The 16,453-nt window shown below is 39.3% G+C and overlaps 1 protein-coding gene across 1 annotated transcript in view; it reads right to left on the bottom strand.

Annotated features, from left to right (window-relative positions):
- The window catches only part of TRPM5 (transient receptor potential cation channel subfamily M member 5), a 35,562-nt gene extending 30,816 nt beyond the window's left edge, over positions 1-4,746 (bottom strand). Inside the window, exons 1-3 of the mRNA XM_072339310.1 lie at positions 4,633-4,746; positions 3,361-3,541; positions 2,190-2,356 (exon numbers count right to left, since the gene is read on the bottom strand). Of these exons, the coding sequence (XP_072195411.1) occupies positions 2,190-2,356; positions 3,361-3,541; positions 4,633-4,746 (462 nt within the window). The remainder of the gene's footprint in view (positions 1-2,189; positions 2,357-3,360; positions 3,542-4,632) is intronic.
- Positions 4,747-16,453: the final 11,707 nt, after the last annotated feature.

Genomic DNA, 16,453 nt, shown 5'->3' with positions numbered 1-16,453 from the left:
TTAAGAGCCAAATCTTATGTGGAACCCCTGTGAATCTCAGCTTTTGTCATCATATGCTGGAAAGAGCACATGTCCAGCTGAATCCTGGGGGAAAATTCAAGCTAGGAGCTGTTCAGGTTCTCCTCCACAGCCGAGGCTATGGCTGATGTGGAGAAGCAGTGAACCTATCACCAGGAGCTCGTAGCAACATTATGCTAATTCATTAAAAATGTAAAGGAATTTGGAGAACAAGCTCTTTTACGCAGCTGATAGAAGAGCTGAGCCCACTACATGCCATTCTGCCAAGTGGCCTTCTGAAAAAAAGCAGCATATGGTCAAACTGCAGAAGTGAAACATCTTCCAGAGGTCAATAGAGTTGTAATAAGATGTGTTCCTATGGCTTCTTTCCCTCTCAGCAGCTCTGGGAAGAGTTGGAACATTGGAGGTTGTTCCAGAAGAAAAAAACAGTAAACTTGCACGTTCCAGTGTCACAAGTTTTTCTGGCCTCCTCCTCTCACTCCACATCTCTCATTTGTTGGGGAAAGTTATATTAAAACAGTTCATTTGTCTTTAAATTTTGCATTGATGGAGGGTGTGCCTGTGTTCTGCTGCCATGTAATTTTAAGCCTGCTCACCAGAGATTTGGCCTTAGATTAGGACCATGAGATGCAACAACTAACTGAAAAAGGCTCTCAGGGATTTTCCTATTTGTTCCCTGAAAACATGGAAATTATCATTCAAAAATATTTAAAGCATGCCAGTAAAAGAAACAAGGAAGAGATCTGCTGATTTCAGGGCTTGTTTTTCTCCTTGCAAGTGTGTATTGTCAGCTCTATTTTGTACAACAAGCTGTTTGTGCTAGTAGCAAGTAGAAGGTGAACAGGGTTTAGATCATCATTCTTGTCTATAGTTCCTTTGTCTTGAAGTAACTGACCAAAATCTAGAATGTCTTTTGGTAGATGTGGTGCCAGAAGTCAGCAGGTCAAGAATGTTCTACAAGTATTCTTTGACAAAGAACTTGGGCTCTAGTCAAGAAGGAGAAAATCTAATTCAGTAACAGTGCACTTGTTTTGTAGCTCTTGTTTGGGATAGATTGAGATGTCTTGTGATTGTTTAGTTCAGGAGGGAGGTGCAATGGTTGGTTTACTCTTGCTGAAGTAATTTCCCTGAACAAAATTCCCTGCTGTGATGAACCAAATTCTTTCCTCTGAATCATTCAAATAGGTTGCAGTCTTCCAACTGGAGAGTCTCATCTGACAGAGTGCACAGCTTGGCAAAAGGTGTGGAAAGGAAGGAAACCCAGTGACAGTAAAATGGCAATACAGTCTGGCTGCCTCCCCTTGCTGATAGCTGGTATTTGACTGCTGCCTATCTGATAAAGAGCTAGATATAAGTTCAAAGAGCCGTCTTTGTCATTTGCTTCTCAGCTTCTGGGGGGAAGTAAAATAGCACGTACCGATTGCCATTAATTGTCACTATGCCCCTAGATTACTCTTATAACAGTCTGCTTAGAATAGGCAGAATATACAGTGACAAGAATGTCATTAATAGTCTTCTCCACCCCCTGGTCAATTCAGCATCAGCTTGTCTTGGCATTTGCAGCAATTGATGCATAAACTCCCATTGCTTTGACCTGAACTGTAGAGAGCCTAGAACTCATGCAGACTAGACTAAATCCTGAATGGATAGTATTTTATGCCTGGAATGTAGAGAAGCTTTTGCATGTTAGACACCAATTCAATGACTGTTTTGGAGAGCTTGATATTGAATCATTTATGGATTCGTTTGATATTAAGATATACGGTCCTTCTGAAACAGCTTGGAATTCTGCAGTAAGTGGACAGGTTTGGTTTTTTTGTTTTTTTTTTTTGGTTTTTTTTTTTTTTAAAAAAAAGCATTGAAAGTATCCTGTGATGTGTTGTTTTTCCTTAAGTTCCCTCTTTTACCCACCCGCTGTGCTCATGTCCAATACTGTCACCTGCTGGATACTTGGAGAATAGCTGCCAGCTATACTCCACAAGGCACAGAATCGTTGGGGTCTGTAGACTTTTCCTGCTCTTTACCTCTTCCTTCCCACAAAGCACGCACTGAACTCCACTTCTGTTTTTAAGATAGCTCAATGCCTTGTTCCCTACTACTTCAACATTTTGTAAACGTGTAGATTGCTTCTGAACAATCCTGTCTTGCAAGTAGAGTAAGGGGAAAAATACCTTTGTGTTGTCCAGAATTTCTCTGTACTGAATTTTTCCAAGGGAAGCGATTCCTATGGCAATCACTCTTCCTTTGGATGAAGTACTGGCCAGTGCGTGATCTCGGACTGCTTGCACCAAGTGCCTTGTTATTCCAACACGTAAAGCACCAGTAAAAATCCAGGCATCTGAAATTATTATTTTTCTTTTAGTTGTTACATAATTTCTTTGTAGTTGAGCGTTTGTGTGTCTTGTAACATTATTTTAAGTACCAAATTTAAGGTTTGTTTGGATACTAGGGTAAGCTGTGGAGAAATCTTGATAGAATCATAGAATGGCCTGGGTTGAAAAGGACTGCAGTGATCATCTTATTCCAACCCCCCTGCTATGTGCAGGGTCACCAGCCACTGGACCAGGCTGCCCAGAGCCACATCCAGCCTGGCCTTGAATGCCTCCAGGGATGGGGCATCCCCAACCTCCTTGGGCAACCTGTTCCAGTGTGTCACCACACTGAGTGAAAAAACTTCCTCCTAATATCTAACCTAAATCTTCCCTGTCTCAGTTTAAAACCATTCCCTCTTCCCCTATCACTGTCTGCCCTCATAAACAGTCTTCCACCCCCCCCACCCCCCCCCCGTTTATACTATCCCTTCAAATACTGATAATCTTGATAGATAGTAACATTTAAAATTAAAAAACATACACTGAATGCAAAGCTTTAATAGAGAAAATAAGAAACCATGTGCCCAAGAAGACACGCTTTTTATATATTATGTGATGCGACCTTGTCATCTTTGCTCTGCTGTGAGTACACCCTTCAAGAGTACTCTTTCCAGACTGAACTTGCAGTCTGAAATAGACACATTAACAGAGCAGGCAGGCCTGGTTGTTAACAGAACAGTTCCAACAATGTAACACAAAAGACCTGGAGATCTTAAAGCTATCTAATCTTAAGTATGGAAATCAACTGGATGTAAAAGCAAAGAAAACTGTCTGGAACCAAAGTGCCATAAAAAGGGTTTGATAGTAGGCTCTTTCATTACAGAAACTGAAGCTGTTTAAATCTTGTCTGACCCAGTGAGCTGAAACCAAAAGCTGTGAAGCAATCATGTGAGTGAGGCTACTGACACTAGATCACTAGATGTGAGAATCCAGCAAGAGAAGTTCTTCCTTTAATGCCTAAAGTACTAACCTGTGCTTTGGGCTGCCTTTATGAGTCCTTTTTTTAAGGTGTCCCGCAGCCAAGGCTTCATCTGGAAATTTTCTTCTTCCCCTACTAAGGAGACAACCAAATTGGGAGCCGGTAGCTTCCATTTGTTAACCATGACTTCAAATATAACTCCAGGGTGAATAGTACTCGGGACCTTAATAAACTCGAATAAAAACAACAACAACAAAAAACAAGTTAAAAAAATTAACCCTGAGTAAGAGCAGTACAGTAGGATTCAGGAAGTGTAAAGGCAAATGTACCATAACAATTAAACAATTAGTACTCCTTGATTATTTGAGCAAGACCTGACAGAGAACAAAATACTAGAATGAATTTAACAGACTTCCATGAAATTCATAAATAATAAATATTCTTAAATAATTCACAAATAAATTCAAAACAGCCTCATTAATCATGTCAGCTCCATGGGTTTGTTCTGCTTTATGAGCTGATAAGTCACTCTCTACTTTAATGCTGCTATTCTTCTGTAATTGCCTTCAGCTCCGTGGCAGTTCAGCAAAGCCAAGAAATCTCTTGGGCTTTTCTTGTTTCTGTGTTAGCTGAAATGTTCATCTGGGTTTTTTTATGTCCATTTTTCAAGTATCCTCATTCTCCTGGTTTTCAGAGGAGTATTTTTGGCCTTTATTCAGACTAGGTTTCTATTTGGCAAAGTAAATGCTTTTCACTGTTGGATTACCAGTGGGCATTGTGCTTAGACTTCACAATGGTAATGAAGCCTTAAGGCTGAGCACTGATCCTAGGAATTCCTGTATGTGGAGGGGGAACAGATGCAAGAGAGTACTGAGGAAGTGGGTCTGTCCATGTATAGCCTACTTTATGTATTATCAGAAAAGGGAGAGAGAATTTTGAGAGCCTTGAAACAACTTAGCAGTTTAAATCCATAGTAATGAACTATTTGGAAGAAAGTGGTTAAAACAGGGGAATGATGCAAAATGAAGGAAGCTAAACACATGATTTTATTCATTTATTTGTTTTTAGAGGGGAAAACAGATGAGCAGCTGTAACTGTAGCAGGTCTGCTTGGGTCAAGTGATTGATTTCTCTTTGTTAATAGATGTCATTTAAAATTATACTGCTGTTTATATGGTTTTGGTCTCTATTTTGGTTGGAATGTGGTGCCTAGCACTCTAGTACATTGATCTTCAATATTACAGTCTCTATATTTAATGCCTAAGTGAGTAACAGCTAAATAATAGCAATAGTGCTACAAGGTTAAGACTCCTTATTGCTGTACCTTTCCACGTTTCTTCCCAGAAGCTGTGAAATCAATTTCTCCTACGCAGTATGGCAGTTCTGTTTTGAAAGTTTCTTTGTCACTGATGCAGTACTTGGTTTCCATCTTCTCCATTCAGTTTCTCAGGTGATCACCAGGCTGTTCACTGAAATGATGGTGAGACTGGAAAAGGAAAAGCTGATTAAACTGTAGAGGCTACAAAATCCATGAATTTACATCTAGTTGAGTTTTCAGCTAAATATTTTCCTATTCCAAATATTATGGTTGTATGGCCCAGCTAAAACTGAAGATGTTATGTTGGATGTGTGAGTAGAAGGAGCATATAACATGAGTTATAACGCAGCTTATAGCTTATATAACTTAGGCTATAGAAAGGCGTGGAAGAGTAAATCAACTCAAGTGTCATTTAGCAGGTAGAAATCTGAGATTTGTCCAAAGCTGTGTGGGGTATTTTAGAGCCTAAGAGATAAACCTAATTCTAAAAGAGAGAAAGAAATGCCTCAGACATAACTATTGCAAGCAAAGGCTGAACTGCGTGGCTCCATTAGGATGCACCAGCAGAGGGAGCAAGCCCTCCAGCTGTTTTCTACGGTAAACCCTGTATCTGAACAGCTTCAACCCCTGCTCTCTCTTGATTTCTTCTCCTTCACATTTCCTGTGAAAATGTTGCTAAGAGTTGCCTTGTACTCAGATTTTCCTCTGAAAATTGTTAAGGACTCCCTTAACTTCTGACTTAGATCGGCGCTCTAAAGGCACTGATCTTCTCCCTGACAACACACTAGTCACATCTTGAGAGAAGCGTTTATTTTGAATACCAGGATATCAGACTTCCCTAGGTTAGAGTCTTACCTAGAAGACCTTATCTCAGTTTATCAGTAATGGTCATTGCCACAAAACCTACCTTTTTGTTTGAGCTCACTTGGCCATGGGAGACAGCTTTATCTCCTAAGATCATAGAAGACAGTATCCTAAGGGGGGGAAAAATAGTAAATACAAGAGCCATAAGATCACATTATAGCTATTCTATACTTTAGAAGTATTACTTCCTGGAACTTGCCGACAAAACAAAGGATTTGATTAGAAATAGGTATTCAGAACTGAATTCCCAGGGTAGATATAGTCACCATTCATCACTGTCCTCAATAGTATATGTTTATTTGTAACTGCACACAGGCAATAGACAGCAGTTTAGTAAGTAATCTGACCATTAATTTGCTCTTGTGGATAGGTCTCAGGTGGTTAATTCTATGTCTAATTCCAGATCATAACTTGTAAAAATTGATCAGGAGGTTATATTTGATATCTCTTTTGGAACAAAGGCAAGGAATTACCAAGTCTTATGCAGGACCACCTTATATTTGGACAAGTAATTTTCCCAGCTATTTGATTTTTAGTTTAGCAACTCTGGCTCTGGATGGTAGCAGACGATGGTGAAAGAGACAGAAGTCGATTAAGGAGTAGAAGCTTTGTTCATAAGCAAGGAAGGCAGCTGGTATCTGGTATTGCACAGGGCAAGCTTTTTTTTTATTTTTTTTTTTTATTTTTTTTTTTTATTTTAGTTTTTAATTGAATAATCTTTGAACCATGATGCTAGAGATTGAGAGTGTATTTTGGTGGAAGCATCATGTCGTGTTTCCATCCTGTTCTTAAGTCTAGCCAGATGTTCTTGTGTTCATATCCTAAGCCAGAAAGACATTCTGCATTAAGAGAAGCAGGAAAGTGGTACTGGCAGAACAGCAAAACGAGTCCCCAAGTTGCGCAGGATTCTCAATGGTATCCATGCTAGAACTCAGTGTGACCCTACATGTTGCTGAGAAATGACACTGGATGAGGCTGTGGGCTGTTGTTGGGTGCGGTTTACCAAGTTTCTACATGTAGCCTTCAGGAAATTTTATAGACAAAGCCAACAAGCAAAACCAAGTATCTTTTTTGTTTTCAACAACATTTGACACACTGACAGTTCAGTTTTTACTTTCTCTGCTACTTGTTGTTTAGCTTCCAAGGAGTAAATACTGGGACTCTCAGCATGATGCGGTATTGTACAGGTGTAAATGTTCCATGTTATTGCAGTGTTCTACCTAATCATATTAATGGAGTAGGGAAATTTTGCTTTGCTACTTGAAAGTGTGGGAGAGAAGGTTTTAAAGGCAATTCTATAGATACTGTGCAAGTGAAAGAACCAGGGGTTTCTTAGGTTATGGATACTGCAAAATCAGCAGGACGTCACCAGCTGCATAAGACTTGCAGCTGTGATTATTGAACCTGAAAGTTGATTCACAATAGAAGTTGACTTGCCTTTCCATACAGCTGTATCAGCTCTTGCAATACAATCCCTCACTGTGATGGTCAGAATCCACAGAAGGATTCTATACACACACCCTCACTTGCACTTCAGTGAAGCTCTGCTGTATACAGATCATTCAGCACACGGACTTCTTTTTTTGAATGTATATATTCAGAATATAACATAGCTCTGCCATTTCCCCCTGGATTGTTGGAGTGTCTATTATTCTATTTCTGTTGATGTTTCTTGCTTTAAAATGCAAGCATGTTTTCCTTCCAACAGGCAAAGTGGCATTAGATGTGTATTGGCAAGCTGTGTAATGAGTTTTTTGTTCGTTCTTGTTTTGAATTCAGTCTGATTCCGGCTTTCGCTTTAGTCTCTCCAGTGGTTTCAAGAGCTGTTTCTTTGAGACTTGAGGCTGTACTAGATTGCAAATGTCAGGTCACAACAATTGGGTCAAATCTTTGCGGTCAAACTTGTGACGTTACACTGAAGTCAGCCTAACTGAGGATGTTGCATCACTGTAACATCACAGAGTGCTGTTTAATTGTGGAGTGAGGTGAGGAATATGTCATGCCTCGGGAAAGATAAGCAGGTGGCTGCAAAGAGGAGCTTAGTTCAAGTACTTCTGAATGACAGGGAAGATAAAGACGCAAAAAAGAGATGATAATTATAAGCACAGCTGGATGAAAAGTCAGTGGGCAATACTTCATTGTTTTTTCACTCTCTGAATACTACTTCCTGTCGTACTTCTTTTAAGAAAACTCCATCTAATGCTTTTATCCTGAACTTTGGGGGGGATCACCCTTAGTTATTTATGAAGATACCATTGAGTTAAATCTGATGAAAGGATTCTTGAAGAAAGGCAATTGGAAACAGAACAGGAGTAAAAAAATGCTGTAAGAATCTTGCCTGCTACAATCTGTGCATTTATATTTTAAATACATCCTGTGTGCATATATATATATTGAGCAACCTTACTTTAATTCTGATTCAGGCTTAAGTACAGATTTTCTATGTAGGCTGCTGCTGGATATTTAAGTTTGTAGGTCAAATTCTGTCCTAGATGTTCCCACTGACTGTAAGTATGAAACATCTATGAAAAGAATGTACCTCTAGTGGTTATCAGATTTGAAATACAACCTAGAAAACTATTTCTAACTAGCAAAGCAAGTTAAGACAATTAAGAGAAGACAATTGCCAGTTCCACCTGCAGCTGGAAATGTGAGTCAACGTCATTTACGTTTGGGATGGCCTGCTTAAATCATTCTGGGTGTCTGCCAGTCTCATGAATCATTATTTCTTTAACCTCATAAATGGGAGCTGTTAGAATTGTACCATTGTACAATGAGTGCTTGTAACACTGGAGTTTGCATGTCCCTAATGCCCTTTTGTCTGGACAGTATTATGTTCTTATTTAGGCATTCCGGGTTTCTGGGTTGTAGGAAATTGGCAGATACATAAAACATTAAGGGGATAATTGTTATCATTTCAGGGAATCTCTAGAAGGCAGATCCCTATTGAGATTCTTCCAACATACATCCATACATCCATCCCTTTCTGGACTGTTCTCTCTCCTGCCCCTGTCTCCCTATTATTCCTCTGCCATGTCTTTTCTCCTGCCAACCTTGTTCTGTCCTGACACTTCTTTCCACTTCTTCACAGCTTTCCAGAGATTCTTTTCAATCACTGTCACTGCTATTTAGCCCACTCTGAACATGCAGCTCTTCTTCCTTGTGTGGTAACAAGGGGAGAGGTCACTCACCTCCCAGTGGGTGATGAGAATCTGATGAGGTCTCTGTCGTCCTTCCATTTCAGTGCTTTTTAGACATTAATCAGTGTTTTGGACTGTGTTCGGGATGTGAACAGAGGTCAAAATTTGAGCCTTTCAAACACATCTTGTGAAAATGGACCTGGTTGAGGCATGACTTGACCTCAGTTAATGTCTTCAAGTGGAATGGTTGGATTAAGGGAGTAGGTGTGTGGTATCCATATGCTCTCAGACATAACAGTAAAGAATTCTCCTTCATACCAGTAGGTTGATCAGCAGACTGAGACACACCCTGATTTAATCACTATTTGATTCTTCCACCCACGTAAGGAGTACATTTGAATATGCAGGTGAAATGACTAAGTATAGTATTACTGTTGACTTAACATCAGCAGCATTGAGCCAGTCACAAAGCCAGCCCTCTTTTAGCTTAGTTGCTAGATGGAGCAAATCCATTAGTTCTTGGTTTGTGTATTTTAGAGGATGTTTTCATGTGGAGGAAAGAAAACTGCACTAATTACCCATGCAGGTAATTGGCACAGGATGAAAACTGTTAGTCAGAAAAATAGAAGGCTCACAGAAACGATGCAAGTGAAGAATAAGGGAGAAGCTGCAACAGAGGTGAATGCATTGAACTTCACTTAAGCAGGAGCATTCAGCTTTGAATGATCCCATTGGGATACAATTGGCTTAGCTGTGAGAAAGAACCTAAGGGTTTCAAGCAAACGAAGCATAAATGAGCAATGCTGTTCTTGCAAGAGGGAGAAATATCATACTGAACCATATCAGCAGGAGAGCCTGCGAGAAATGTGAAGTCACTCAGTGGTGCATCAGAACAGTTTCAACTGCACTATTCTGTTTGGTTTGGGGTGCGAGGTTTCAAGAGTATAAAGGAATAGCTGAAGAAGGTTTGAGCAGGAACAACAAGAATAGGTGGAGAAAAAAAAGGAGGAAGTTTGAGCAAGTCAGAATTGTGTGACCAGTAGGATATTGTATAGGAGACTATGGTGGAGGGATAAGGAAAGTGTAACAGCCTGGCACTGCAAAAGGTTTATGGGAAAGGTTTATGTTCTTTAAACAGCTGTAGCTGGGATTGCGAGTAAGGATGAAGGGAAGGATGGTAACATGGCTGTCCAGGGGTAATTGCTACATTTACAAAAATGTTTACTTGGAAAGGATGAAAATACTTCTGTCAGTGGTTCTGGAGCTAGTAAAGCCACAGTCCTTAACTGTGATAGCTCTATCTCATAACTCAACAAACTTAACCTTAACCTGCATGTCATTGCAATCCTAAGAGCTGCACATGTAACTGCAGGTCTGATCATCAAGATGCATCTATGCTTATGTAATATTAATAACTGAGATGTTTCTATTGACTTCAGTGCAAGTACTCACTCAAGGAAAAATTGCATCAGTGAGTTTACTCGGTTAAGGCCAGTATAATAATAATACAATTAATTGTTTGGTAGCCATATTTCCATTTCTGTATTGGACTGAAGCAAAATAAATATGCAGAACAAAGTAGAAATTGAGGGGGAGTGCAGTGGAGATGGGGATGCAGGAGAAGACATCAATTTGAATATCAGAGGAAAAAAAATATATTATAAATATATAAAGTGTGAGATCTTTTTAGAGAATTTGTTAGAGGAAATAAATACATGTATATGTGAGAGTCTGTTATATGTGTACATGCAATTAGACACATTAGCAGCTGATCTTTACAGCTTAAGAAAATGTTTTTTGGGAATTAGCCCTTCAAATTCTGGTAAGAATGCAGGAAGGTGTTTCTGCATCATAGCCTTTAAAACAGAATCATTTGCCATTATTGCCAAAGAATTGCTACATCATTAAGACCTAGGAATGGTCCTTCTTGTGCAATTGAACTGGGCCAGGTAACTTCCAGATGTTCATTCCAACCATTCTGTGATTCTGAGGAATACACCAGCGAAATCTGTGACCAGCTGTCCAGTGGAAGGGACGAGTACACTGAAAACAACTAACAAGTTTCTCCATATGTTTCACTAGAACAGACATAAAGAGCCTGTAGTGGGAGCTGACAGCAACTTTGGAATCAGTTTGCTAGTTGTAGATTTTGAGTTCTTAGACACTGGACCAGACCAGAGGAAACAAGTGAAGCAAGGAACTTGGAATAAAATCATGTGAAGAAGCGAAGCACAGAAGTGGCCTAGTAAAATACAGGTTTTTCAGATATATGAACTGGCCCCATTAGGAGGTTTCAAAAACATCAGTGTTAGTTTCCTTACTAGAAAGTCAGTTGTATAAAGAGTGTCATCTCAAGTAACTTCTTTTTATTGCATGTTAATCAGAAGAAAGAAAAGATTGTTTTTTAAAAAACGAACAGTGTGAAGCTATAGAGAGATGTGTGGGAGGGCGGGCAGTCTCGTTAAAGCAGTGCTTGTGTTGGTTCAGTAACATCTACTAGAATATACCTCTCAAGCATATTCCTTCTTGTAACTACCAGAACATAAGGATGTGAGGCAAATCAAATATTTGCAGGAGTCTTCTCATAGGTTTCTTGGAATTTGACCTGTGCTTCAAATGAATGTGCAAAATGCTAATGCAAACATATTTGTTTTGTTCTTTTTGTTTCTGTCTCTATAAGCTTAATGCAATGAAGAGCACCAGAGGCTATTTGAATAATGTACTTTTAAGTGGGTCTGCAGAAATTTGCTTACAGATGTCAGTAGATGTGGGTTTATCCAGGGGACAGAACCTGAGAGGGTGGAGAGGTAATAAAAGGGAAATAAACTGAGACATCAGGGAAGTAAATAATGGAAGGATCAGATGTTGTTGATTAGAAAGAACAGACATCAATACTGCTTAATTAAAATAAAGCAAGTGACTGTCGTTATGTAGTACATTGTATGTGGCATTGAGGGCAGTTTGACAACAGCTTTACATCCTCCTGGCCCTTCACTGCACTGATACCACAGCATGGCATGCCACTTTGAAGCTGTGCCAGCATAACTCTTTGTGTGGGCTGAGTTCCCTCAAAAAGAATTCCTTTTTGCCAGGTCATTTTTCTGCAAAATCAGTTGACTAATGTGGTATACAGCATGACACTCTGGCTCCTGAAAATGATGTATCGTGAAATCACAGCCACAGTTAATTCTGGGAGAAACTGTAGGAACATGAGAATGGATCCAATTCAATACAGATGCATCAGGAAAGGCAGTATTCAGATAAGGCAGGCATAGCCATACCTTAAAAACTTGGCTGAAGCTGGCTTGAATGTGGGCACAGAACAAATGGCTGCTATTGAAAGCAAACAACACCACTGTACTATTGAAAGCAGAAGGACTAGAAAATAGAAGTGTTGCCACTCAGGAACAGGAAAAGCTTGCTGTCTACTGTGGCTTTGCTCACATCAACAACTGCTTTTCATTCCTTACGTCTTTAGTACACTAAGCTTGTAGAATTTACAAAAAATCACAGACCTATTTCTCTCAGTGCCAACACCTGACCCACCAAGTCAGCCTTTATCATTAAGCTGGTCTTTTACAAGCTCCACTTTACGACTGTGCTAGAATAATCTTTTCCTCATCTCATGTTTGTCATGTCTACAATGTATCTGGGTAATTTCATGTCTGCAGCCATTCATTCTGTTCTGAAAAGTAAGGTTATTATAGGGGGGAGAGGGAAAGAACTTACACAAAAATTAATTTTCATCTTGTTTCCTTGTGGGACTACTTTAGTATCTAAATAAGAGTTCTGTGCTTTCAGGCAAATTCTGCAAGCTCAAAAGGGGAGTGTATTCAAAGCAATCTCTTTTGCATAAACCATATGCAAGGTGTACTATGAAAAACTCAAGCCTTAGGAAAAGAATTTATTCTGTTTTGTTTCTTAAATACAACAAAACTGAAGGCAAAATTTCCTTTAATGTTTTGAATTTGGCGCACTGTGCAAAACTGGTATGCGTAAGATTGACATTATTAAACTGCAAGGCACAGAAGAAAGAGTCTGAAGGTAGGTTAAAATGGTTGACTTGGATTGTTAAGGATGGCTTTGTTGCACAGAAGAAAGAGAAACCTGGGATGCTTGATAACAACTCTTGCCTTGCAGATAGACAAGAGGTATGTGCTGGTAGGCACAGTGATTCCAACTCTGTCAAACTTGTTTGGTATTAAAAGCCCCCGTTCCTTCCCCATGTGCATTATGCTTTTCCTTTATCTGTAACAGTTCTGCTGGGAAATGTATTCACAGCAATATTCAGTTATAAGAAACAAGTAAATCATCAATTAATTATGGTGAATTCTGTGCTTGACAGAAGCGTGTAGTGTAGTAAAGAAGCAGAATAAGAGATGCTTTCCTTCCCTCGATGGAAACATTCTAAGTGTTGCTTTGCTCCTTTCTTTTCTGCTTGCAATGTCTGTTTTATTAACTCCACTTTTTGGAGTTTCATAGACTCATAGAATGGCCTGGGTTGAAAAGGACCACAATGATCATCCAGTTTCAACCGCCCTGCTATGTGCAGGGTTGCCAACCACCAGACCAGGCTGCCCAGAGCCACATTCAGCCTGGCCTTGAATGCCTCCAGGGAAAAAGAATAGCTGTCATTAAAAATAAATATATATTGATTTAATTTAATTTTTTTTTTTAAATTTTTTAATTTTTTTAGCTTACTGGGGGAACACACTTTCCCAGACGAAGAGTTAATAAAGAGTAAAATTAACCAACTCTGGCCTGTCAACATTCCTTTGTTCCCTGTGATCCCATCTGAATGGAATTAAATGACTTTCATCAGAAACCTTCAAATACAGAGGGCTTTCTCTACCTTGTCTGTGCCAGTGAATGTTCAGATGGCCAAGTCTGTTCTGAATGCAAAAGGAGAACCAAGCAGTATAGAATACAGTTATGTTAAGCATATGGTCATGCTGTAAGCTCAGAGAAGAATCTGGTAGAGGAATCCCATGCAGGAAAAACCTATAGTGCTAGAAAGTTAGTATATTGTCTAAACAGTGTAGGGTACAAACTAGTAGAACACTGCTGAGGTCTAATTGCAGAACAACAAATATTGCAAGTTAGGGACTACTTCTGTAACAAAACCAAAGTATTGAACAGTAAAACAATTGATGTGGAGCAATCCTTAACATGGATGAAGAGCAACATTGAGAAGTTTGTGAAATTCCAGATACGGAATATCTGACAACTTTGCACATACTTCATATTCAGAAGCGTAGAAGAATAGAATGGCTCTTTGATATCTCTGTTGATTACTCACAGGTGATAAAGAGGGAAGAAAATACAGAGTAAGTAACTAAGTAATGTTCTCTTTCTGGCTGATTCACAGGCTTCCCTTTTAAAACTTAAAGAGAACAGAATCTGCCTTTCTCTCCCAGGGAGACAGAATCACTCTAAATACTAGCAATACACACAACTCTTAGATAAATGTATACAGGTGCTGTAGTACAGCTAAGTGACCCTACCTGCTGGCTGTCCTTTGCAGAAGGCATGACTTCCCATCTGTAATGCTGAAGTTGCGTTGAAGTGGCTGTTGTCACCGATGTTTTTTGATGCTGCTTTTTTTTCCTGTTTGGGAGGAGGAAGATATTAACGTACTACCTGGCACACCCGTCCACCCGGACTTATGACAAAGAAAGTAAACATTGCTCGTGTATAATGCGAACAGCTCTTCTCTGGGATGAAAATGAGCCCTGGTAAGCGTGGAGATGCAAAAAGTAAATATTTCTCTATGGCAGGAATGGGGCATAGAGTTGTCAGAAATGGGTGATTTGCTGGAATAGACTTTTGATGAGAATGTATTTTCTAAATCAACTTTTCAGAGTATGCAGTAACACAAGTTGGGTAACTGCACCAGTAACTAACTCTTCATTTTCCTTGAAAAGAGCCACGTGCCTAACATCTGCTTTTCCGAGCTAGAAGAAATCTTTAATGAACTTCTGGATTTCCAAACAAATAATGTTCATTTAACTTGAAAGATAAATTTAAATTTTGGTGTGCAGCACATCGGCCTTAATAATGTGCTCGTTAAAAGGAATTATTCCATATGTAGTGTACAGATGTTGCATCATCAATGCTTGCTTAGTTAACTCACCTGTGGGGTCTGCTGGATGTGCAACAGACCTCACTTAGAAGCCCAGCTGATGGCTGTGAAGCTGAACTGCTTTGGGCAACCCAAAGTTATACTTCAGCTTTTCAACCTCTTCATGATCCACCACATGGTTGTTGAAATGTTTTCCCGTCCTTCACTGTCAAAGTAAGTGTTCTCAGTTCTACTTTTCTTTGTGCTGGGATTGTGGCCATTTTGGCATAAGCTGATCTATATGATAAATATTTCGTGTCCTCAAAGCAGATCTGCTATCTTTGTAGGCCTTAAACCCACCTTTCTTCTGCAAGTCTGAATTCCTTCCTGATTGATAAGGCTTTTAGAAAATGCATCTCTGACATTCCTTTTGGTTTGATTAAAGGCTGTAAGACATCTAAATTCTATCTGTTCAAGAAAACTGCAAATTTTGTTTCCTTCATGGTGGCCTGTATAATTATTCTGGATTGCTGAATGTGCTTTTTACACTGAAAATTCAGCACACTGTTTATTCTGCCCTTAACACTGTTTGTTCTGTCTGAGTATGTGGAATGACTTCTTACCTGCAGTTCTTTGTCTTAAGAGGTAAAACTCCTGATTAAATGTTCATTGAGCTCAATTGTTTTCTAACCTAATATTTGAGTTGATGGCTTCTCAACAGAATCCCCCATTTCTCCTTCTCCAATCCTTAAACTCAGCTGCTGGTGTGGTGAAAGGTCATGTTTATTTTTTTTCTGTGTACAGGGGTTTGCCTGTAATTTAAAAGCTCAGTTTTATCAGAGGCGGTAAGTCAGTTGTTGCAAGGCTGATAAGTCGGGTTATGTCTATTTCTGTGCTTGTGCACTTGGTGGAGTTTCAGGGCAAGGGCAACTGCAGGTAAGGAGAAGTGTGGTATTTTTAGCAGTTCAAGTGTTCATTAAAGTCTGTGTTTCCATTCAAAACAACACGAAGTCTCGATTTAAAATCCTGATGTTGTTGTTTACACACCACAACATTCTGTGGTGTTCCAGAGCATCCCCACCTTTGTGCTGAGTAATCTGTTTCTCCTCTTCTCCTGCAAATCTGGGTGCTTAAGGTGCAATAGCATTTATCATCACAACCACAAAGGAGGACAGTGCTATTATCCCATTTGCAAGTGAGGAATCCCAGGTACAAATAAGAACAGTGACACATCAGAGGCCACACAGGAAGTCAGTGGGAGAACTGGGGGATGAACTCTTGCTCAGTCAAGCTCAGAGCTAGACAACTTTCCTCTTTGATGCAGGACTGAAAATACTTCCTTAAGCTCAGAATACATATAGCAGTATTGTTATCTTTGATAATATCCTATTATACTGCAAATCTGGGCAATATATCAAGTTAAAGTTCAGTCTCTGTTTATTCTTTTTGTTTTGTACTGATGGTTCTTATCACTGAAAAGAGAGAACCTGTGTGATGTATTTGCAGTTCCTCTTTTGATTTTGTAATGGCATTTCTGTAAATTAATTCAGAGTTTTTCCTGGTACTGTATTTTATGTTAACGTTAGATTGTGCTGATAAATCAGTATTTGATGGTTGATGTAGTCCAGGTCTTTCCATCAAGCTACTAAGCTTATTAATGGCTTATTAGATTATTTGAAGTGAGAGGCAGTAAGTTTACAAGCAATGTAAAAAAGATTAATTGTTGTTATGTATTGTTTATGGCACAATATAGAAACTGGAC

The sequence above is a fragment of the Excalfactoria chinensis genome, chromosome 5, assembly GCF_039878825.1.
Source record: "Excalfactoria chinensis isolate bCotChi1 chromosome 5, bCotChi1.hap2, whole genome shotgun sequence".
NCBI lineage: Eukaryota > Metazoa > Chordata > Aves > Galliformes > Phasianidae > Excalfactoria > Excalfactoria chinensis.
The sequence above is the reverse complement of the archived record's forward strand: the minus strand, read 5'-3'. Positions and strand labels throughout refer to the sequence as shown.